The sequence below is a fragment of the Homarus americanus genome, unplaced genomic scaffold (genome assembly GCF_018991925.1).
Source record: "Homarus americanus isolate GMGI-L3 unplaced genomic scaffold, GMGI_Hamer_2.0 scaffold4896, whole genome shotgun sequence".
Lineage (NCBI taxonomy): Eukaryota > Metazoa > Arthropoda > Malacostraca > Decapoda > Nephropidae > Homarus > Homarus americanus.
Window position 1 is genome coordinate 5383936 of NW_024749657.1, and position 25223 is coordinate 5409158.

At 37.5% G+C, this 25223-nt stretch overlaps 1 protein-coding gene across 2 annotated transcripts in view; it reads right to left on the minus strand.

Moving 5' to 3' along the window:
• The window catches only part of LOC121853626, a 34823-nt gene that overhangs the window by 7731 nt on the left and 1869 nt on the right, over positions 1-25223 (minus strand). Inside the window, exons 2-8 of one of the 2 annotated variants that reach the window (XM_042347887.1) lie at positions 17163-17243; positions 15495-15628; positions 12990-14219; positions 2842-2936; positions 2350-2491; positions 1202-1402; positions 338-522 (exon numbers count right to left, since the gene is read on the minus strand). In XM_042347887.1, coding sequence (XP_042203821.1) covers positions 338-522; positions 1202-1402; positions 2350-2491; positions 2842-2936; positions 12990-14219; positions 15495-15569 — 1928 coding nt within the window. In that variant the 5' untranslated portion in view covers positions 15570-15628; positions 17163-17243. The remainder of the gene's footprint in view (positions 1-337; positions 523-1201; positions 1403-2349; positions 2492-2841; positions 2937-12989; positions 14220-15494; positions 15629-17162; positions 17244-25223) is intronic. The other variant, XM_042347886.1, reaches the window with a different exon arrangement.

Here is a 25223-nt window from a genome sequence, read left to right on the forward strand (position 1 = left end):
TGAAGACTTTTAATTCACTTGAAAAGACACTAACAACTACAGTAAGACCATGTGCTAAGGTTACCAGCCAACAATTCGCAAAAAAATACATACTTACTGTAGCAAAGAATACAAAATTTAACCTTATTATTCTTTCATATTTTACGAAATGCAGTTTAATTATTATAAAGATGTGAAACATTAACTCAGTATGCAAGAACTAAGAACAAAAAAGTAACAAATGATAATTGAGTGCAAAAAAAAAAAGCAAAATAAGAAAACACAGAAAGAAGATGTTGAATTGGTGTAAATGTGTGTGTACGAGACAGACAGTTAATATCAAGCACAAGACACTCACCAGTTGGCTTTGTATACAGTAACAGTTAGGACATTCTGAAACACCTCGATGCATTCTGTTAAAGTGGCCGCAGGAAAAAAGTCCTTGATTACATCTTGTATAGCCACCATGTTGAAGTCGGTGGAGTTCTGATGAGTATACGCAGTGCGGTTTATGCATAATACACCCTTACCGTCCATAACCATCTGTGAACAAAAATATCAATAACTATCGGTAACAAAATTTTCCTTCTTCATTTTCAGAGGTTGATGATAATGCAGTGAAACCTCTATTTAACGGACTACGTGGAGAAGAAAGACAGTTATATCAAGGGTCTGTTAGATATGAAACCTCCACCTAAAGAAATGTAGAGAGATGAAAGTCCGTTATATAGAGGGTTCATTAGATGTGAAAACCCCCATCTAATGGATTATATGGAGAAAGAAGTTCGTTATATGGAGGTTTCACTGTGCCATTCAACTACAGAAATAACCACAACACTGACCTTGAACTTTAACCTCATGACCTCCTAAATCAATACAGATCTTCTCCCCCAAGGGTTTATACATTATCATGACAAGAGGTACACAGAAACTTTAGATTACATTTCAGACACCAAAAAATGTAACAAGTAAATGCAGCATCAGTGACGACAATTCTCAGTTACTCTCTGGATAAAAGTGCCCCATGGGTAAAAACTACACAACACAATAGATAAAAAGTTTTACTGTACATACAGGTACCACTATATATGTTTAATGTTGACAAAAAGCAGTATTTTGAAAGACAAAATATATTGTAATCCCCAACCAGGAATGATGGTTTATCAGTCTAATGAGCTTTACACTGTACTAAACTAAAACAACACTTCAGCCATCCTCTAACCTTTCTGACTTTGTAAGGAGGCTCTTGTCTCGTAGGGTCTGGTCTGAAAGCAGGTGTATCAACGAGTCTCTGTTTGTCAAGTCCATTTCTACCCACTCCTTTGTGACTAGATAAATTATCAGGTCGCAGGCCATTAGCCACAGGAATGAGTGGAGGAGGAGCTTTTGACAAGGATTTTGAGCTGCTGTTTGCTGTGGAATTCTGAGGAGGAAAAGTAAACAATAACTTTAACTGGGACACGGAGGCAACCTCACACTCAGATTTACAAGTGCAAAAAACGGTAATATAATCTGGATGCAAGTGCAACCAAATGTGGTTAGTGGTGCCACACAAGACATAAGTACTGAAGATATAAAGCATGATAGGATTTTAAACACTTAATTCCTTATCCTCCTCATCCTTATCAATTCTATTGGAAGATTCTGCCTCTCAGTGGCATCCAAAGGGTTAGTTTATTATTCATGATACATTTTAATTAGACAATAAGCAACTGTAAAAACATTGCAACTTGACCAGGTATCTGACGGTATCACATGAGAGGTGGGGAGGAACAGATGATAATCCCACTTATTTTTAAATAATCATATTCTATAATTTGAAACTCCAATTAGTAAAGATAATCATAAAATTTATGGACATTAACAACAACCATTTTAATAATATTAATAAATCATAGTAACTTATTCAATACTTAAATTTCAGAAGACACGAGTTCTAATGAAACAGGTAACACCAGGACTTGCCCAGGTGTCTAAATGTCATGGGAGTATAGTCACCATCAACATCATTAATACCGAGTTAAGGTTTATAATTTATTGTTTATAGGCTGCAATACATTGCTTACTTCCCACATACAGAGAATTTACATAACATATACCTGAAAAGATATTATGACCAATGACTCCACTGTACTACCTTCATCCCCTTGTGAAGTAGTGTGGGCCTTGTTGTGAGTGGGTGACAAGAATCCTGGCCAATAACACATCTCAGAACCATTTATATTTTCTTTTCAGCAGGTTTTTATACAGAAATTACCCTATGGTGGGAATATAAACAGACACACTGGAAATAAATTAATGACCCCAGACAAACAAATTAAAGTCAGAGGCATCAGGCACTACTTATCAGACCGAGAGAAGAAAACTTACATGGTGTGCATTGCTGGACTGTCTGGTGTTATACGAATGCATGGTAGGAGTAGCAGCAACGAGAGAGCTTAATGTTGACTGATTAAGCTGTGCTGCGGAGTAACCCAACTGACGTAGCGTGGCATCTAAGGTGCTACTTGCCCTGGGAGAGAGAGAGAGAGACACCACGATAATAACACTACACATCTGACAAGTAGTAGTAGTGGTGGTGGTGGTGGTGGTGATGATGATAAAAATAATAATCTCAACAACAATCCACCACACTTCTACCAACTACCTGTAATAATAATAATAATAATAACTTAATTTCTAAACTATAATTGGGGCGACACGCTGAAAAATTATGAGATGGTTCTAATTGGCTTACTGTATGGTATATGCAGCTCCTTACTCAACTTGTGTATAACCCAATATATTGTGCTGAATATAGGGTAATTCTTATCTCTCAAGAAGGCACAAGTATCGAGATATGTAGGGAATTTATATACATACAGGCGAGCAGCACTCGAAGAGGTAGAGGTGGAGACTGCACTGATTGCTGCAGATGACCGAACTAAAGGTGGTGGCCGTACTGTACTTTGAGATGCCTGTAATGTAATGGAACAGTTAGCTTATATGAGGATATGTACCACCATTTGTATGTTAAAGGAAGTTCCAAAGAACATTGTGAAATGTAAACCACAACAGTTATTATTATCAAAGAAAAAAATGATCAATAACAATATAATCAATCATGAAAACAGATTTTTCTAAACCAACACTAGGCCTGAAGATTAAATTACAACTATCATTTACCTCCCTCTCCCTCACCTGCCATCTTTCAGGCAAGGAGGTGAGGTGGGGTGGAACAACAATGACTATGAAACACCTGTATAAGTGCTACAGTATACAGCATGTAACTGGTGTCCCCACCATTTCTAAATAACATATTAAGTTTGCAACATTCAAGAAGGATCAAGTTATCAGAACCACACTCATCATTTTTTATGTACATTATAAAGCAAAATATTCAATGACAATGTTTTAAAAATCTTTCAAGACAAATTTGTATATTGTTGTGGTTGTTACATTTGAAAGACATACAGTACTGTATATACTTGGCTTTAGTTACAAGAATGAAGAAAATACATTTATCAATGATGGGTCACACAGTATATACAATACACGAAGTATGCTAGAAACTTGAGAAAAGTTAATTAGAATAGTGGTACAGGGGAGGCCGAGAGTGCAAGACATATTACAAAACTGAACAGTAAAGTGTGATTCAATATGTTACAGTCCACGATTTATCAGGGGAGTAAAACTTGTCTTAGCACTTAAATGCACCCAAAAAGACATTTCTTTTCTGTTGGTCAAGGATCCCCATTCCTCTCTGACCTGATGATAACAAGACGACTCCGCGGTATCTCATTAACGGTATTGAACAGTTACGATATACTTGATTCATATTGTCTGCAAATTAAGAGTTCAGGAGTTTCTGTCATATTATGAATCGAAAGAATATCGAGTGTTTATAGGTTTGTCGCATTCATCCGCTGTTTACTAATGGACATTTGAAGAGTTTAAACAGGAAGTCTACATATTTCTTTAAGTTTTTAGAATCATCCATGAATGTACAGTACAACAGTTCTTATTAATAAATACTGTACATTTTGAAAACAGGTCCTATAGGTATGACTTGCTCAATAGGGACAGTGTGGATACAGCACACTATTTACTAAACCTTCAGTATGCAAGGAAACAACGAGCTCACAGCGTTCACTTCCCCAACTTGTAAAGTTAAGTAGATACCCATTTACAGCTGGGTGGTCTGGGAGTGCCTCGGGATCGAACCACTGACCCTTGGGACAAGAAGCGAGCGCTGTATCCACTCAACCACCCCACTCCTAATAAATACATCCAGTATTAGTTGATATAGTATAAGAATATACAATATAACAAGTACAGTACTGCCATACAGTACGTATAATCATGCCTAATAAACATGAAGATGGTTAACTTTATGCAAATGCCTTTTAAGTCATTATCACAATGAAATAAGTCAATGACACTGTAAGTAATGCACAAAGAATGTCAGAGCCATACAATGAAAGTGGACCCCTAAAATATTGTATCGGACCCATTGAGACTTTCCTTATTGGGGAAATGACTCGGGCTAAGAAATGAACAAAGATCAGACACAATCTGTCCCAAAACAACAAAGCAAACTGAATGAGAACTTAAAGGTACAGTACAGTATCTCCCTACATCTACCGTACTCACTAAAATGTATGATTAGTTCAGTAGTACTTTACATTCAAAATTAGTTTATCAGCTGACAAAAAAATTCATTGTTATCAAAAAATATCACAAGCACTGACTTCATATCACACAACAGTATTAACATAACACTATGATAGGTTTCTTGAACTACGGAATGAAAATAATTCTCAGGTACTGTACTTCCATATACTGTACAAATGATGTCTCTCCTCCCAGTTAAACTTTGTATAAATAAATTCATCAGTACAGTAGTCACCAAGGCATTACACAAAAGCTCTAATATAATGTGTAGCCCCAGGAGCCTTTTACTCCACTTGACAAAATCTTTTGTTAATCTCTACACCCACCAAACAAAGAGACAGTTGCAACCAGTCAAGTGAGGCATTACTGTACGGTGTTGCTCAGTTTTTTACGTCCCTCCCAACCATTAATTATCTTGGGCAAACAAACTCCAGCATTTATAAAACATGTAGCTATATACAGTATATTGTACCTTTAAAAAACCCTGGAAATGCCCGGTGGACAGTCTCACCCAAAAGTTCGTTAACTCTCCCAGCCAGCTATTGCTGCACTGCCAGCTTCATATGTATGAACTTGAGTCTGTTACTTCGAACCTTTAGATTCATTCGTATCGGTTTCATGTTCTAGTTGGATTGAGAGTTTCAAACATCTGAAGCAGGCAGTGCTGTTGAAACAGTTTCAAACATCTGAAGCAGGCAGTGCAGCAATAGCTGGCTGGGAGAGTTAACGAACTTTTGGGTGAGGAGATTGTACCATAAACCTTTATTCAGATACAGTATATAAGATTAAAATGTAAATAAACATGACCCATTGATAGTGGTATCTGATGTGTTTTTATAAAGTTGGTTACAGTAGCTGCTGCATTTATTTCCCCTTCATCATGGAACCAGAACACTGGCTGATGAGGAAACATGTGATACATAATATCCAGGATTTACATAAATTAACACCTGTTAAACATTTCTGGCCATGAAACAATGTTATGAGACTCATTGTTTGTGATGTGTCAGACCTCTTGATCTTGTCCTCAACAGTAAGTAAAAAGCACACAAAGCAGGAGTCTGGATAACAATAATGGACTGTTTTATCCTGGCTATTATGTTCTACTGTAACTCATCATATTCTCTTATGGGTTTTGTTACAACCTGCTTTTATTATTTCTCCTACTTGTTGTGACAGATTGGATAGTCTTACAACAGCATTACAGTATTTCAAACAACAGTACTGTACAGTGTATCAATGGCAACTCAACACAACAGGATTAGTTTGTGTGTTCTAGCATGCGTGTTATTCCGATATACTGTACAGTACAGTAGTACTGTTTTGCAGGGCACAATTTATTTGACTACAGTACTTCCAAATAACATGATACAGGGCATATGTAGATGTCAACACTTCAGTCAATCAAACTCTGGAACAAGAGAAGTGGCTTACAAAGCTGGCTATAAAGTGTTTGTTTAGCCAAGTTGTGCAATAACTTTGAATTTTTTTCCAGATACTGTACTCTGTACAGTATGTACATATATTAATAAACAATTTCGAAAGTATTTTCCTAATTGCTATAAATTATAACACACAACACGTATTTGTAACACAAGATCTTCACATATATTAGTGGCACTGCACTTGATAGGTTTTATATAAATTATACACTGCAGTATATTACCTAAGCATATTGTTAATATCACAAGATCAAAAGCAGATGATCACATGCTGGTGATTAGTCCTGCTGAGTTTGATACTAATAAGCCCGAAGTTTCAAAGTTAAATACCCTGTACATTAGCAATAGGTACTGTATAATATATATATATAGATCACTCATAAAAAGTTTGGTACTAATACATGTACACATTCAGTAATAATTTTTGAATAGCTCAGAACGCAAGAATAATGTACAAAGTTGTCCCATTTTCTGGTAAGTATTGTATGATATGAACCATCACTTCGGCAACACTGATTCAAAGTAAAGTCCCCAGACCACTATATGACAACCATGACTACCAAATCTGATGGGGATAGATGTTCCAATATTTGATGAACTGAAGATGAAGAAAACATAACAGATTTACTGAGACACAAACAATGCCACCACAGAATACAACCCACCAGAGATGATCGTATACAAACAAGAAGGAAACAAGGCCTTAATACCAATTAGAGGCAACAAATGCTGACATTGGACAGCTGTGAAAGAGGACCATTCAAAGACCATAACTAAACAGTTTTAATAAAGTTAAACTCTTCAATAATTTTCAAGAAGTCAAAAAGCATAGCACTAACCCCTCTCTGTGAACTATCAATAATAATAAAGTGAGGGGAACTGATGACATACAGTAGGTAGAAATATGTCACACACATAGGGGCCTGGGGGTCACATCAGGTAAAACACAAGAACCACAAACTCCTACGTCAACGACCCGAGGATACTGGCGGGAGAACTTAGGAACTTGACCCAATACAAACAAAAAGTTATAAGCCTAGCTGCAACTTTTCCAATATCTGTACTGTATTGCTATAGTACTGTACTATGTTGATATACTGTAATAAACTGTACTGTACTATATGTATATATCATTTGATCCCTAGCAATTAAACTGGACAAGTCTACAGATTTTTTATTACTGTAATTAATCTTCAGTATTTTACGAGTCTCTAATGGTTACACACAGCAGCCATGATTTTTTACAAGCATAAGTTGATGATGTTGATAGTGTGATGATGAAAATAAATAATGGGTGTATAGCTGTGCATACATCAAGTAACCAGGAACACATCAATTGTAAAATGGTTTGTGAGAGAAAAGTGTCATACTGTATGCGAGTGGATGTGCTGGTTATTATTATTTTCGTTTTATAAATATTAATTCAATTTGTCTATTTAAGGTAAGTGCCACAGTTGAACAAACCATTATATTACAGCAGCTAGAATTCCTAAAATAAACAATCACAAAATTTCACTGAGAACATTATCACTGACCTGACCTACCTAGCAAAGCATAGTTTAACTCAACCATTCTTCTTTCTATCCCCCTCCCCTACCCTGCCCTCCTCTTCTATTTCTGGCTAACAGTTTAAGTGAAATAATGGTGTTACTTTATTCGTAGTGAAGAGCAAAATCAAAACGAGGAAGACGATTGGATAAAAAAGGCTACATCAGGGAAGCAAAAAACAGACAAAAAAAAAATACATAACTGAAACAACATTACACAGACGACAGATATGGAATACCACGTCTATTGTTTGAAGTTCTATGTGGAAGAAAAACATACTGCAGACAAAACCAACTGTGATGAGACAATAAAATATTTTTTTTAAGGAAAGGAAGACACTGTAGAGTTTAATTCTCTCCTAACGTCCAGGTTGCTTCACTCCATCCCTGCCCTGTCTTGCATCACTCTCCCTTATCAGTTCCCTCTATTCTTTTCATACTTCTGAGCTATATGACCCCCTCTACAACCCCTCAAACACAAAGGTGGCACAGACAGACAAAGATAACAAAGATATACTGTAGATAGATTAGATAGATAGATGTGGTTAGAAGAGAGTGAGCTATTTATACATTCCAAAGCGTAATATTACAAGACGAGAACAAGGACAGAGTGATGAAAGACGGGAGGCATGTTATAAACATTAGAAGGGAAATATGGTGAATGGTGTAAGAATGCTAATGAAGATCAGATGAGCATGAGGGAGAGAGAGGGTAGGAGGGATAGGAAGGAAGGAAGGAAGGAAGAGAGAGGGAAGATCATCACAAGGTTTTAAGAGGAACAAGAGGCAGTGGGAGTAACGAAAGATGGTAAAACCGAGAAGACAAATGGAAAAGCAATTAAGAACGAAAGAGGGAGTTAAAGGGGAAACAAGAACACAGCTTTGAACAAAAACTGAATGAAACAGATGAGAGACACAGACAGAGATAGAATTTTCCTATTTTGGATGTGGCGGATTAAATACCGAGTAAGTGTCAAGGTAAATGAGGTGATAAACAATTAGTGAAGAAGTGACAGCAACAGGTAAGCGTCAAGGTGAATGAGAGACAGTAAGTGGTAAGTGTCAAGGTGATATATAATTAGCAAGGGAGTGAGTCCGTCTGTAAGTGAATGTAATAACCGTTGAGTGCCTAAAGTACTACCACAATGGACAACACAAGAGCCAGGCTACCTACAGTACAGTACATATAGCTAACACAAGACTACCAAAGGACTGGCAGTGTGTTGAGTTCCCCAATGAGTGTAAAAGGCAATTTCACAAGATATAATGATAAAAACTGTAGGATAAATGTGTGAAGAATACCTAACAGGGACGCGTGTGGAAGTTAATGAGAAAAATACGACAAAAACAGTGCGTGTGTGTGTGTATAATGTTAGGGCTGACCCATGTGCATTCTGGATAATCAAAGCCTTTATATTCTAGAACATGGAAATTGTCTCAAGAATTAGCATGAATTTATTTGTAGCATTTAAGGAACTATAGAAGCAAATGACAAGAGTAGATAGAAAAGAAGTGTGGGAAGTACTGTACCAAAAAGATTCAAAGAAAATGGGATATTGTTGAATGCTATCCAGAGTTCTTTAAATGGAGAATGACACATTTGGTTATTTTTTTGTAGTGGGGGGTGTTTGTCAAGAGGGGAAACTGATTCCTAGTGAAAGTACAGTACAACTAAATCAAGGACGGTTCAACAGTAGAGGAAGAGTTAGAGAGGAGAAGGGTGTAAGTTTAGTGAATATTGCATTTAATATGCTTGACGATGTTGGTGAAATAATTCTTGAAACCTCAGCAGAAGGAAGTGCCATTACAAGTTATAGAAAAGTAATCTTCACACCAATGGACACGTGTTTTGGGTAATATCTCCTTTACACTGATACTGTATTACGTGTTACTGTAGATATTATCAAATCTACAAAAATTTTCACAGGATCATGATTTTCTGGATTAAAAATGTGACAGAAATAATAAAGACTAACACTGAAAATGGAATAAATACTCTGGCTAACATCTGAACACACTAGCTACCCGGTAGGTATACTCAGCACAGTAAAACAATGATGAAAGTGTATTACAGTATCTCACTCACTTTTCATCGTCCCTACATTTTTCTGTAGCTACCTCAAAAATGACAAAGAACAAAAGAGAGGAGGCTTCATCACGATACAGTGGTTACATAAGGTAATATGATGCAACTCCACTCAGTTGATCATACCCGGGGGCTCAAGGAGAGGGTAGGGTGGGGTGGGGGCAGCAGGTGGGCTCAGATGGGCAACTGGCCTGTGTTGTCTGCAGTGTTCATAGTTTGAATTTAGGAACACATCTTTTAAATCTCTTTGCCGCTGTATGCCTTTACCGAATACTTCCCAGGCCATTTATTTTCTCTTAAGTTTATTTTTTATTTGTGATATTTGGATGTATGAGCTCCTATGCTTCTACTGACCAAGTGATGTTGAGGCTTGAGTTATAACCTGTTTAGGGTCATTGTTGGTCATGATTCTACCCCTCCATGACACTCGCATCACAACACACCCCTGTACTACCTACCCATCTCATGTGTATGTCTCAACAATACAGGTAATGAGAGGGTAGACAAGTTAGGTGCAAGTGTAGACATCGAGGGTCTGTTAGATACGAAACCTCCCTTCTGCTTGATTACTGGCAGTCCTCAGTATGCAAAATGGATGAGTAAAGCAACATTGCATATATCAGGGAATTCGTATAGCGAGGACTGCCTGTATATGGAAAGAGAAGTGCAATATATGAGGGTTTCTCTGTATCATACATCAAAGAAATAAAAGAGGTGCAAACTGATTGGTCTAAATAATGAGAGACTGGTTGTAGAGTACTCAAATTCTTCACAGAATAAGAGCGCAAATGATGACGGAAAAAGTGCCAAGAAATGCAAAAAAGTGCTAATAAAGGCAAAACGGTACTAAGGAAGGTGAATAAGTGCTCAGGAAGGCAAGAAAGTGATAAAAGAATGAATGGCGAGAGTGTTAAGTCCATACAAGATAGTTTCAATTATACGGGAGGGAAGGGCAAGAGATAAGGTAGCAACTGTATACAGATAACGTCCAGGTGGAATAGAGAGGGTGATAAGAATGAGATCACCTGAAGATTGAACACCCCAGTTTATTACACCAGATGATTAAACACCCTAATACTACCTGGAGGAGGGGGTGGGGGGTAGATTAGTGTTAGGATGGTTAATCTTAAGGTTAAATAAATAAGCTGGGGATAGTCTTCCTATGAATGCATGAATGAATTATAATGGAAGGAAAAAAAAAAAATGGAGTCGCGTGTGTGTGTGTGTTATCAAGCATTTATATTCAAGAGTATAAATAAAATACAACCAGTAAGCACAGTAATGGGAGAATCTGGCAGTTGCTTCGATGGATCTGGCTAAACCAAAAGATCAAATTAATATAAAACAATGAGGCAAATAACTTCTGGAAACACAGGGATAAATATAAAAACTATTAAGTGTAGTCCACTATTTTATATAGAGCAAATAGAGCATGTTACGTGTGTCGTATAAGGGGCAATGAGGTGCCAGTGAAATCTGAATTAGCATTTATAAGTTCACCAGTCAACTTTCTTCCTTGTACTGTATTAATCTATTCCTAATTTCACTCTCATTACCATACCATTCTTACTTAACATTTCTTCGTACCATAAACCTTAAAGCTCCTCCCATATTTCATTCTTCCTCATTTTACATTTTGATTGGCCACTTTTCTCTTTTGTATTATTTACCAAAATCCACTGTTTCAAACTCTTCCCTCCCGAAAAACCATTTCTTTATTCATGTCGACATTTACGCCCAATTGCCTTCTGTCACGCACCATCAAATACATTTCAAAATTTTGCCGTTCACGTTCAATCTGCACAAAAGCACTGCATCATCCACATCATAGACATATTACACTTTCCAGCCTAACTCTGCACAAGTCACCTTTGTCATCATTTCACCTCATCACAACACCCATAAATATGCTGAACAGTCAAGGAAACATCAAACGCATCTCTGCCTCGCTCCTACTTTCACCTCAAAGCACAATTTGTCCACCGTTTATTTTCACACAAGCTTACAGTACTACTTTAGCTGATTGCCTTCACCACATCAAGCACCTTTCCTTCTAATGCTAATGTGTCCTGATCCACTCATCATAAGCCTTCTCATTATAGTATCCAGAATTGCAACAAGTAGTTTTCTGTTTTTCTAATGTATTTTTGTGCAAGCATTTCGACTCATAACTCCTAATTCCTCTAAATGAGTAAAATTCACAACCCATGAAATCTGGTTATTATAAACACTATCTGATCTATTTTTAGCTATTAGGGGGAGGAGAATCGTAAATTGACTAATGTCACACGATCCAACCAGACTAGCCACAAATACTGGTGATTATTAAAGTGTCATGGCTTGGAACACATATTGGTCCAGTCCAGTGAATCATCATTTATGTCTCTCACACATTCACATGGCTCATCCCAGGAGATGCCATACTTATGGTTCATGCTCCTTTAATTACCCAGAGTTGGCCAGAAAAATATACAGATATGAATTTTTCCCACCATTTTCTATCATGATGATGTATGGTAAAGTAGTAATTTACCCCAGAGATTGTGTTTACTTTATGTATCGCCTTATTTCATGTCATGGCATGCAAGATACATCACACAACTACTGGTTATTAAGTTGTAGGTTTCCCCACTGAATACCGATAGCTACCATACAGAGCTAAAACTTTTCTTTTTGGGGGGTTAACAAGATAGTGTTTTGAAGACTGACTTGTCCTCACTGTCACTCCTCGGAGCTTAGAGAATGCAGGTCCCCTATAGTATTTATGTACTTAGTGATTTCTATCAGTAAGTGTTGGGATTCTTGATTCTCTTTCTTTACCTCAGTGCTGTAATTTCAATGTCAACATCAGTATAATCTGGTGGACATAATAAAGCATTAGTTTGTGTATACAACTTTTCCCAACTTTGTATTAAATGTGTTAAGTTTTTCTTTTTATTTGTAACAGCATTTCCCAAACCAAGAGTTACCTAACAATGTTAAGTTACAGTAAATAAATTTACAGTACTAAAGTGAGCAATTCCTGAGCAGAAACATCTGATAGTGATGAACTTGAGGGATTAAGGGGAAGAGTAGCTGCCTATGAATCAAGGAAGCACTTAAAAAGGGTAAACAATCTAATATACAAGTAAACATTCAAGTGGTCAACTCACGTCATTTATACATATGGTACCAGTATGATAAATACAACAGTTAAGTGAATTTCATTTCAGTGGAGAGGAATTCAATGATTTGCCTGATGCAAAAAATCCTTACAAAAATAAACAGACAATACAGTACTTACTGTTATGGATGAAATTAATGGTGTTGATGCAGGCAAGGAAACTTGTGGTTGTAACCTTCTCATCTGTTCAGAGGTAAGACCCGAGAGTAGTGCCTGCATATTAGGAGTACCAGTGTATGCAGATGCTGCAGCTGCTGCTGCTGCTTGACCATTGACCAGAGTGGCCCACTGAGAGTACAGGGAGTTGAGAGAGTTGATATTATTAAGCGAGCTAGTCAACGACGCCAGAGAATTAGAGGTGCCCGCTACTGAAACAGCCACTGAGGAGGCAGGTGGTGTGTGGCTAGAAGCTGTTGTTGCGGTTGGAGGCTTGCTGGCAATAGGTGTTAGAGTAGTTGAGGAGGATGCCAATGAGGTTTGTGTTAACCCACCAGAGGATCCCCCAGGAGGTCTTTGTGTCCACATCCCCCCAGGTTTTGTGCCGTGACTCGCAACTTTCATTGGTTCTGCTGTTTTCTGTGGCCACCAATCCTCAAACTGTGTATCCTTTGGGAAATACTGTTGCACATCCTCTAAACTAACCACTGCACAAGTATCACTGGCAAATAATTCGTTTCTTATTCCTTGAACTTTACAACAAAATTTGAGGTACGCAAGTTCCCAATTATCAACTTTTTCTGCCTTTAGCTTTAGTGTATCTGTTTCACCCTCAAAATAAAATAAAGGTACGTACTTTTCTTTATCTTTTACAGTATACGGCACAACACTCTCACCATTTATTCTCACAAATCCACAATATTCACTTTGCTCGTGAGATTTTTGCACCAATTTCTTAAAGCATGTATCTAGGAACTTGTAAAAGCACTGTGCATCCTGTAATCTCACCACTAAATCTTTGGTTGTGAAAAGGTCGCGTCCAAACTGAAACTCACAATGCTTCATGTTTATTTCATTTAGTAACTTTGCCTCTGCTTCTGTGATAAAGTAACTTCTTACATGAATGCACGTGGTTATCTCATGAGGGAGGTAGCTCAGGTATTTGTTAAGCAACTTTGTTTCCACCATCCTCACTGCACAGTATTTGTCCTCCCGTCTGAACACGTACGGGATGTGAGTGCTGTGGATGATGGACCAGCCAAAACGCCCTCGCACACTCTCCTCATCAATGGTCCCTTTCTTCTTTTCGTCCAACTTCTTGGGAATAATGGAGTCTTCACTTCCTATATCCTTATTTTTCTCACGATTGAAGTAAAATGTGATCATCTGTTGTCCACCAGCACGCTGCAGGGCCTGTAAAATATTAAAACATTATGTCAGAATCTTGATATTTTGTTTACCTCTATTACATAAATAGTGGAGTAAGATATTAAACTTCTAAGCCTTAATAGTTAAAAATCAAAATAAAAACAGATGGATGCTTTTACCTAATCAAGCATTCTTTGCAGCCAAATGAAGTAATAAAAATGCCACAGATACCGAGTGATACGCCAGAGCAAGCCATGTTCCCCAAATTTAAGCAACTGACTAATAATTCTCTCAAACACCCAGAGATAAAATGATACTGTACTGTATTTCTAGATTACCGAGCACAACTACAATAATTAATACCATCAGCCTCAAATGCAAACTTGGCCTATAGTATTTATATTAATCATATCTCCACTAAAAAAAGCTTGACTGCTACTCATCATTATTCCATAACTTGAGGGGTGGCAATCCTCAGGAGGGAAGAGTTAGTTTAACCTTGGTCATTCACTAACAGAATATAAACACAAGACCTGACAATACTCTACTGCAACATAATATTGTATATGTATTCACAATTTATGGGTTCATGTATATGTAGTATCCATGTATATAACTGGCCTTACTAACTTGCGAACTTGTCATCGTTAGTACAGTATAGGGGATAAAAAGTGTTAGTGTTCATTTATTACCATAGAAGAAGTTGAACACAAAACAATTTAATGCTTATGTGAAACCCATTACTGAATTAAGCATTACCAGCACAAACATCAGTACAAGTATACACAAGTTTTCTTACTTATGAAACTTATCATTAAGTTAAGCTTTGCATGTAGGTATATCTGGCCGCAATAAACACGTAAATAAAGGCCCAGGATACATGATTAATTAAGCACTGTAAATAAAAGGAGAAAAGTATTGCACTCTTTTTTTCCAGCCAATTTTGAGAGAATATGTGAACAAAAAATTAAAAAAGTTATGACACTAACTTAATAACAATGTACTGTACCATCCTCTATTACTTATTCCCACTATCATTCTTTAAACCTTGAATACTTCAGCACTTCTACAGGTAAGTTGTAATGCAAAGTGGGCGAGAAATACCCGACACATTGCTATTTAATGGGGTGCGACAGCCAAGTACTCACATCTATTCCAAGAGTCATTGGTTTGTACCCGGAACACCATGGTCTACCCAACTGTGAATGGGTACCTAATAGGTTGTTTAGCTAGTGTGCTCCCTTCCCCTATGCCTGAAATATCTCCCTGGTTTATTCCTGTCACTTCGCAGAATAAAATAATTACTGTATATGTACACACCTGTTGTGAAGCCTGGGTCTGCTGGGCAATCTGTGCTGCCTGGGAGATCATCTTCTGCTTGTTCTTCTCAGCCATTTCAATAGCCAGCTGGTTGATCTCCCGGTCATCCAGCCGCTCCTGCTTGATCCGCGGAGCTGGAAAAGACAAACACGAGTTTAACAGAGGAGCCGTACCAGTAACACAGATGGAGTAAACAAAACATGAAGAGCAGTGATGGCATGGAATATTTTCTACATAATTGTTGTAAAATGGTAAAAATCGCCAGCAATACTACTGGTATCCCAATTACTTAATAATTTCTTTGCCATTTCACCACTTATCAGCTTACCAACCATTCAGGCAGTTGGTCTGTTCTTTGTTACGACCTTTATTGTCCATTGTTGCTAGAGGAGTACCTGGAGAAAACCTGCGAAGGTTAATTAGGTCACAGATCTGTCCTGAGCCGGAGACTGAACCCAGGACACAGTTGTGAGAGATACTTGTATTACCCACAGTACCATAAATCTGCCTATTCAGTGTACAACAACCAAGTCATTCACGTACAGTACAGTAGGGTTAAAACTATCTTCAACGCTGTAAATGGTATTCTATTTTCATCTGCATTCACGGTAATTTTTTATTTTTTCTTCTTCTTATGTTTATTTATTATACAGGACAGTACAGTACTTCACTTTATAAGACAGGGAGAGGCCTACTTGCCCCCCTCCTCCTCGGTGTTTAAATACTGATGACTTCGGTATGATTTCCTTTACCTGTTACAATAAAAGTATTCGTCATCACATTAGATAATTTTCCACCAATACTTTGCCCACTTAGACTTAGTAAATTTAAATCCATTTGGAGGCTGACGGGACTACTGTATTGTATTTATCTATTTGGAGGTTTTTGCGGGACTATATTTGGAGGCTGGTGGGGCTATCTATCCATTTGGAGACTGGCAGGACTATTTCATCCGTTTGGAGGCTGACAGGGCGATCTATCCATTTGGAGGCTGACAGGGCAATCTATCCATTTGGAGACTGACAGGGCAATTTATCCATTTGGAGGCTGGCCGGACTATCCATTTAGAGGTTTGCGGGGCTATTTATTCATTTGGAGGCTGGCTGGACTATCCATTTAGAGGTTTGCAGGGCTATCTATCCATTTGGTGGCTGACAGGGCAATTTATCCATTTGGAGGCTGGCCGGACTATCCATTTAGAGGTTTGCGGGGCTATTTATTCATTTGGAGGCTGGCCGGACTATCCATTTAGAGGTTTTCGGGGCTATTTATTCATTTGGAGGCTGGCAGGACTATCTATCCATTTGGAGGCTGACGGGTCTATATTTGGAGGCTGGTGGGACTATTTATCTATTGTGGTAGGGAAGAAAAAAATATATAAATAAAGTTTGTACCGAAGATATTTCCTTACTTCTGCTGTTCAACTTGGCACCAGTGAACCTCACAGCCAACAAGCCACCTCAACAACCTGGGTGCATAGATGACTAAACTTCAACCCACACCACAGCTTAGTCATAATCTGCCCTCGCTTAAAATATCCACTGATCATAACTAGATGTTTATATATGAGATAAAACTTGCTGGTGGCAGCACACTGAAAACACTCTGGTTATAAATTGTGAACATTTGGCCTGTTATAAACATGTGGCCTTAACTGTTAATACGTACTCTGTCTGACTGGTCTGTAGGTAATGCACCCTGGATACTTCCCAGTGAGTTATACAGATCAGTCTACAAGGTCTTTCATTTCTGTAAAAAATTAATTTGACATACATATTAAGCACCACAAGTTTATGCTATCTTTCATGATCATATTTCTCACACACACAAACACATTTCCATGGTACGGTCTAATGCTCTTATGCTCAAATGGATAAATACAGTATCTGCCAAAAGTCAAAGGCATGTTTATACTGTATATGCTAGAATTATATTTTTTAAGCAAAGCCCATACTGAGGTGAAAAAGCTTAAACGGACAAACAGAAAAGGCAAATATTTAATGCCTCATCCTCCCATAGATGGCAGATATTCCCCGATATACATATGCCCAATAAAGAGAAAAATTAAATTAAACGAGACTCATATTGACCCATGCCTTTCTTTACAACAAAAATTTTGCTTTAATGAATAAATCTCAAATTCTGATGCCTTTTTTTTTTCCTTTACAGAATGTGAGCTCTAGGCCATCACATGGTCAAGATGGCCACAATTGACCAACATTTTTCTTCCCCGGACTCTACAATTTGAGTGAAGTTTTTCACATAACGAATTGATTTCCAGAAACACAACCCCTTTTTACATCAGGGCATACCTGCAGATACTTAGGAGAGCCATGAGCAGAGTGGAAGTTTAGATGCATTAAGCTTCAAAGTAAGATGATGGTATTTGTCTGCATATACAGTACAGGTATTATAGACTCTCAACGGGATTTGTGCGCTCATTTCACCTCGTACAGAACAATCACCAGCTAGACGGCAGTGGTTCACGTGTATGGTAAAATGACATTAGTGTAATTTTTGTGTTAAGACTGCGCTGGATACCTACCTGCAGCCTGAGTACTCCTCAACAACATATTATTATTAATTTTATCACAACTTCAATACTTGAATGTGGTTTGCATGCAATCTGTTGAATCTGATCTGTCCTCTCAGCTTTGTAGAGTGTCACCTATCTGGATCACACAATACCTAACAAGAAACAAAAGATAAATAAAAATCATCAGTTATAAATTCCATCTTTCTGTGGGTGTTATCAAATGTGACCCTACCAAATATCACATGTTTCCTCTTGCTTTCTTCCTGTACTAACACTGGACAATAAAGATCATAATAAAGTATCAAAGAACAGACCAACTCTCCAAATGACGAAGAAGCTGAAAAAAGGCAAAATGATAAATAAAAACAAGACACATTGAAGTTATTTCTCAACTACTGAACTAAGACTTTATTTTATTTTTTTTTGCAACTGTAATAAACTCAGGAGCCTCTCCCCTCTACAAAATCCCTGAATAGAATAATCAGATCACAGGAAAATTATCCCCAGCAGCTTATTTCACTTTCAAATCAACAACCTTAATGCTAACCTAACTCCCTTTTCAGGTAGCAATAGGGTGTTTAATCATCAGGTGACATAAGCTGGGGGAGGAGGGGGGTTAATCTTCAAGCAATCAAAATAATCACACAGTATCACAAATTGGCCATCAACTAACAGGTCTCTGCACCCTATCTACTCCAACAGTTAAGTAAACACAAACTGTACATCCTTTTTGTTATCGTTTCTACACTTCAAACCAGCACTCGTCAGCATGAGGCCTGTACACTCACAAATGAAAATAAAAGTGAAATAGTTCATGTTTTCTGAAGCAGAAGTGTCAAACTCACTGACATTTCAACATAAATCTACGGCAGTTGGCTAAATCCGAGTGTGTGAAGAGCAGAGGTGGGTGAAGAGTGGAGGTGTGATGGCTGAAAGCAATCTGATTGGCTTGGCTTAGCTGGTGGGATATTGAGATTCCCCCCAACACAGCAGGATTATTTAAAAGATAAAATGTACAATGCAGTATAGTATATGACTAAGGTAAACAAATTGAATAAGAAACAAATTTGAAATGATGAAACTGTTCTTATATTGAATTGGAAAATATGAACTCATTACGCTATATGCCCACAGTGGTCTGGTTTCTTTGACGCTAAACTAGACAACAGATATGAACAAACTAAGCCTTGGTTAGGTTAGATTTGTTGGAATATTGTTCAACCAATCAGATGGCATTTTCCATATACAGTAACGCTACATCTGATCCAGTAACCTTTGATCCAATCTCATCTGTCCTTGGTAAGACCAAAAAAGAAAGAACAGCCAGAATACAGAGTTTCTAGGACAAATGGTTTCACTCGGAGAATCATCAATGTCGTGGCTGTTAGGTGCTGCACCCTAGTGAGAGATGTGCAACTCTATGGCAGACTTTATCATAAGTGCTACCATTCATCAATCATTGGCTCTTCTAGCAAAATTATCTCAGATAATCGAAGTACTTGGACAAGTTTATACAGGTATTGTTCTTTACTCATTCCCTTACCAGACCCCCAAACCAACAAAGGCTTGATACCGTACACAATCCAGTCACTATCGGCGTCTATTGCAATACAGAAGTGTTGAGTCTGTAATGCGCCTGACTGCTTCAGAAACATGTTGAATGGTTCTCCATGTGTTCAGGAACTGATGATAATGCGAAACTGGCAACAAATCAATCTTTCTGCTTAATGTCATCACCTTCTTTGTATTTTAAAATATACTGTACGTAGATACATTACGGTACACCAACATTAACATATCCTCATGAACTTCATAGTGAACACAAATACAAAATTTTGCCCTTTATTTTAAGACAAATAATCCAGTAGCCAATACATAAAATGTAGCAACACAACATAATTGAACAGAGATTGTTAATATGTCTCAAACCTGGTTATTAAGTTAGCCCAGTTACAAACAATGGCAACGCTCCAGTACAATACAGTATAGTGCTGTATTATTCTTTACTTATTATCTGTGACCTATAGAATGGTTCTAGTTGTTGAAAAAAAAAAAAAATATATGATCACACCAGCATGAGGACTCCTACATTGCTACCAAAGTACTAAATCTAATACTGTACCTAGCTCTTAGTGTCCACAACTCATGTCCTCTGATATTCTTCCTTCCCTGAGAATCAAAGAAATGATACACCAGAGGCATTTTTTATGCTAATTTCAACAATTTATTGCCATACAAAACAATGATTTACAGTAGTAATCATTCTAGGTTCACACAAGCCAAATGAGGCAGCGTGAGTGTTACTGGAGACTTCTCCGAGTGAACCTCTTTGATGTTACTACCACAGGTTGTACACCACACCAATAAAAATCAGATTACCCAGTAACACATGAATAATCTGTGATACGAGTTTAATCTGATGCTGGCTCTAGCTATAACTAAACTTATCTAGCCATTTTGGGACTCTGGCATGGATATTTGGATAGGTACCCTAATATTTTAGCATTACATATACTGTACATATACCTGTACCGAATATACATAACACAACCATGAGAAAGAATGTATTAAGGAAATGGATGATTATGTATGCATAACTTGTACAGAAAAATCCAACAGTGATGTGATTAGTAATGTTGCAGTGATGTACCATCGATGGAAATGGAACATCTGCACAGTACCAGTACCTATAGGATTAAAACTAAGTCATTTTGTAATTTTAATTTATATTTTTCTCATGTTCTGGTTATTTACCCCCCCAAATAATTTACACACACATGCACACAAAAGTAATATTAAAATCACGATAAAGATTTTATTGGCTCTAAGAGATCAATCACACTGATGAACAGACAAAAACTTCTTCCCTTTCAAGCCATCAACACCTTAAGAGAGAAGTAGCAGCCACGTCCTCTCTCACCTGATGCTCGAGCTTCTTGCAAAACTTCTTACAGTATTTTGTTTGTACACCACTTAACATTTTGTGTTGCAAACATAAGTAATATATTGTTGGAGTTTCTTACCAGTAATGTTAAATCCTCTTAGCCTGGCATCAAAGAGAAATACCTGGTATACACACACACACTACAGATTAATACTGGCTGAGCTACTGGGTAAATAACCACTGTAAACATATTAATCATTACATTTTCTCTGGGAAGGCCACTGCTGTCTGGTTTGGATCTGTACAGTATTTTCTGTCTCCTGCGATGTAATTTTTACTAATTACAATAGTGTAAATGACAGTTCGTTCTATTGCTCATCTTCACCCTAATACTGAAAGAGTAACTTTCTCACTTGGGATGTCCCAGCTGTCTCTCCACTCCATGCACTTCTTGAGTATGGATTTATCAGGTAATGACATACTCTTGCACCCTGTAAACCCTTCTAACCACCTTTACTGTTGCTCAGTGCCAACCATTACAAAGATATATATTAATGTACTGTGTTTACAAGGCGCAGTTGCCACCAATAACATAATCATCTCAGGACAAAACCTGCCTGCGTGTATTTTAGATTTAAAAACCATAAAATAGGAAATGGTTACTGACCTCTGTCCAGCTGTCAATTTATTTTTATTAAAACCCCAGTATGCAAAAGTCTTCTGTTATGTGACAAGTAAGAAGCCTTTGCATACATAAAATTAATCTAGTCACAGTATGCATACAAATATATACCTGGTAAATACGCCACAGCACGTGACATAAAATACAAACACAGATACGGTATTTGTTTGTATCAGAGGTGAACCAAAAATAGAAATTCTGAAACGGCACAATTCCTTTACAGAAGTACAAGTGTAAAAACACCATCATAATACTGTACTGATCACTTATCTAAATAAAGCTATACAGTACACATATGGTATTACCAATAAACAACTCTACTGTTCAGATTAAAAAGACTTATGTGAAGAAACCTCTGAACTGTTGACCCACAGCCAGAGTATGAATCCCTGCTCAATCCATTAGGCCTATACCTGTATATACAAGCTTAATGTGGGAATGAACTGTCCAAACACTTGCACTCTTGTAACATTTAACCTACAGTAGTGGTTGTCATACACTTGAATCGCTAGTCTCAGTTTATTATTAGATCCTTCCTCTCAATGACCAAGTCCCGAGACAACACAAATGTCTCTAATGGTCCGCCCCTAAAACAGGTGACAGGAGGTAGAGACTGCACTCCATAAATGTTCCCCATTCAGTCATGTAAGTGTAACCAGACAACTCAGTGCCCTACAAGATAATTTATATACTGTACAGTACTGTATTAGATACTTTCTACCTAGTTAATCCCATCAGTATGACGACTTAATTTTAAAAGTACTGTACTGTATTATTACTTGACCTCTTGAGTATGATGTCAACTTATTTAAGAAAATAGGCCAAAATCAAACGGTTCAGGTATTGTACTCAAAGGGTTAAAATATCGTACTCAAAGGTTCCGGTCATCGTAATAAAGGTGTTAAAGGCATCTCTGTTAGGAAGGAATATACTGTACTGTACAGGCACTATAACATCGCCTGGTCTGGCACAATACCATGCAACACCATTATGTAAACATCAGAGCTACAGAACAAAATAAATAAACATAAGACTTGACACCACCACAAAGTGTAAAAATCAAAGAAAACCCTTAAACTCGTGCACATCTCGAGTAGTAAACAAGAGAACGGCATTTAGGCTAGTGCTGTAGCAAACACGTACAGCACGACAATAGGGAGTTGGAAGAAAGTAAACAAAATTTTATTCAGCAGATAAGTTATTAAATGAAGGAATCCTTGCAGATCCTTGTTGCACAGGAATCAGGATGCTACTGGGTTATAGGATTGAAGGATGTCATGAGTGGTATGGCCCATTCTAGGATAACTCTGTATGGGGGTCGGAGCTCAGTTGAGTGGGGAATCAAAGCAAGTCCGAGATCTCTAACGCAACCCAAAACAGTTGACAACAAGCACCCTATAGAAACAAACAGTAAATCCCTCAAAATGAGATAATTATATGGAAGGCCGCACCACACGCTGAACATTCACTATCAGTTCAGCATCTAGTATACTGGTTTATACAGAGATCAGCTGTTCATCAATATGCTAGATCCCTTACTGATTAACAAACTTTATGAACAAGACAATCCAATTTATGAACAAGACAATCCAAGTTACTGTGGTGGTCAAGCTATCTCATGATACTGGATGCAAGCATTCGACTCACACTTACGGCTTACGTGAAAATAACCAGACAAGACTTATGCTTTAAATGATAAATGATCTCTTAAGAATTCTTTTTCAGCATCTATCACCAGGAAAAGTTTGGCAAGAATGGTGTTTAGAATATAACCTAACTGACTCATACAGGAAAGAGTAAAGAAAATAAAAGACAGCACACACAAAACACCAAATATTTTGTGTGTGTGAGTAAAGTTTGTCTTCTTCTGGGATCTAAAAATACTAAGCACAATATTCACACAAATAAAAAACCATTTAATTTCTTTAACCAATATCAACAAGTATGGATGACCGCACTATGGCATTTGAATGTTTACTGTATGTGTGCCTTCTGTCATCTTCATACTTGTGTGTACAGGCGTTCCCAGTATTGTGACGATGTATTTACTGTACAGGTATGTTTAGGGAGAATATGCATACATCCACATGTAGGCGCATTAACACAGGTACGGACACATACTCCACTTACTGTATCAGTAGGCGTGTCAGTTGTGTGTTGCATCTGCTTCATGTGTGTTCAGATGTGCAAGTATCAAGAAACATACAGGTGCTGACTTTGTGTGTGTGTGAGTGTGTTGTTTCCCCAAAAAGATTGAGTTAACTCCCCATGTCAGGTGTGGTGGTATGGTCCTGATGCTAGCCAAGAGAGCAGACTAACTAAGGACCATACTACTTATCAGTGATGCTTAATAGTGTGTTATGAGTGTAACATGATACAGTTTTTAAAGACGGCAAGTTTTTGTAATTCAAATGCGAGTCACACAGTAAATGATGTGGTCAGGACATATACAGTGGCTTCTAATGCATGATTCTGAGTGGCAGGCTCTTGTAAACATTGAGAACCTTGAGAGCAATAAATCAAATAACAACTCTCCCATTGCAGATGAGATCAAGCAGAATCACACACTGCCAACTGACTAAACAAATTGAATCAGATGAAGAAGAAAGAACAAAATATCTTGTTTCAAAAGGCATTTTGATTCCATTTTCATTTTTTTCCCCGACTAATATCAACCATGAGGAATTCTATTAAGCCCAAAAAGATAGCATATGATGCTGTAATTAAAGAATCTATTCATCATGTCTACCACTTATCAGGTTACTAGATATTCGGGCGGTTGGTACAGTCTGTTATATAAGCTACGACATTTATCGTCCAGTGTTAGTTCAGGAGGAAACCGGAGTACCCGGAGAAGATGTGATGTTTGGTATGGTTACACTGGACAATACCCTTCTCACATCAGAACTGAGCCAGAGAACGAACCCAGTGCACAATAGTGAGAGGTACACACACGACTAATGTACCACCCACACCAATCAACTGTGGTTATTTAAAGCATAACTGTAATCTCATACAATATTATACTGTACACTGAAAATTCACCCAAAATAATGTAGCTACATAATTTATCGGAACAATTGAATTTTGGTGTGCAACATCTGGCAACACAGGTGTATGTAATTGGATTTTAATTTGTTTTTGGTAGAGAGATATTCCAAGTTATTTTTTAAGCCCCTTTTTTCTGGTGACTGTTACTAGTTTCCTTGGGTAATATTTTACAGCTGAGGCACCACATAATAAGCGGTTTTAAGGATTTTAATTCTAAAACATTTGTTACATGAATATATTCATAGCTAAGGGAAGTATCAGAACTGAAAAATGGGGGACCTTGGCTTTACGTAGAAAACAGTACAGTACTCTGTGCCCTCGGAGCCTCGGCAAACCGACAGATTGGTAGGTACAGTACTGGTATTTAGTTAGAAAAATCATCACAAAAGTATACAATGCTTCAGCACATGCATATAAGATATAAACAATGGAGGTATACAACACTATCTGATTCAGTCCTGCTAAGCCAAATCTATTTCAGAGATGATAGTTTTCAACGGATTAAAGCAGTGAAAGTGCAGCAGACAATGATAATGCATTTAGTAAACTCATCATTGAAGTTTACTATTAGTTTGG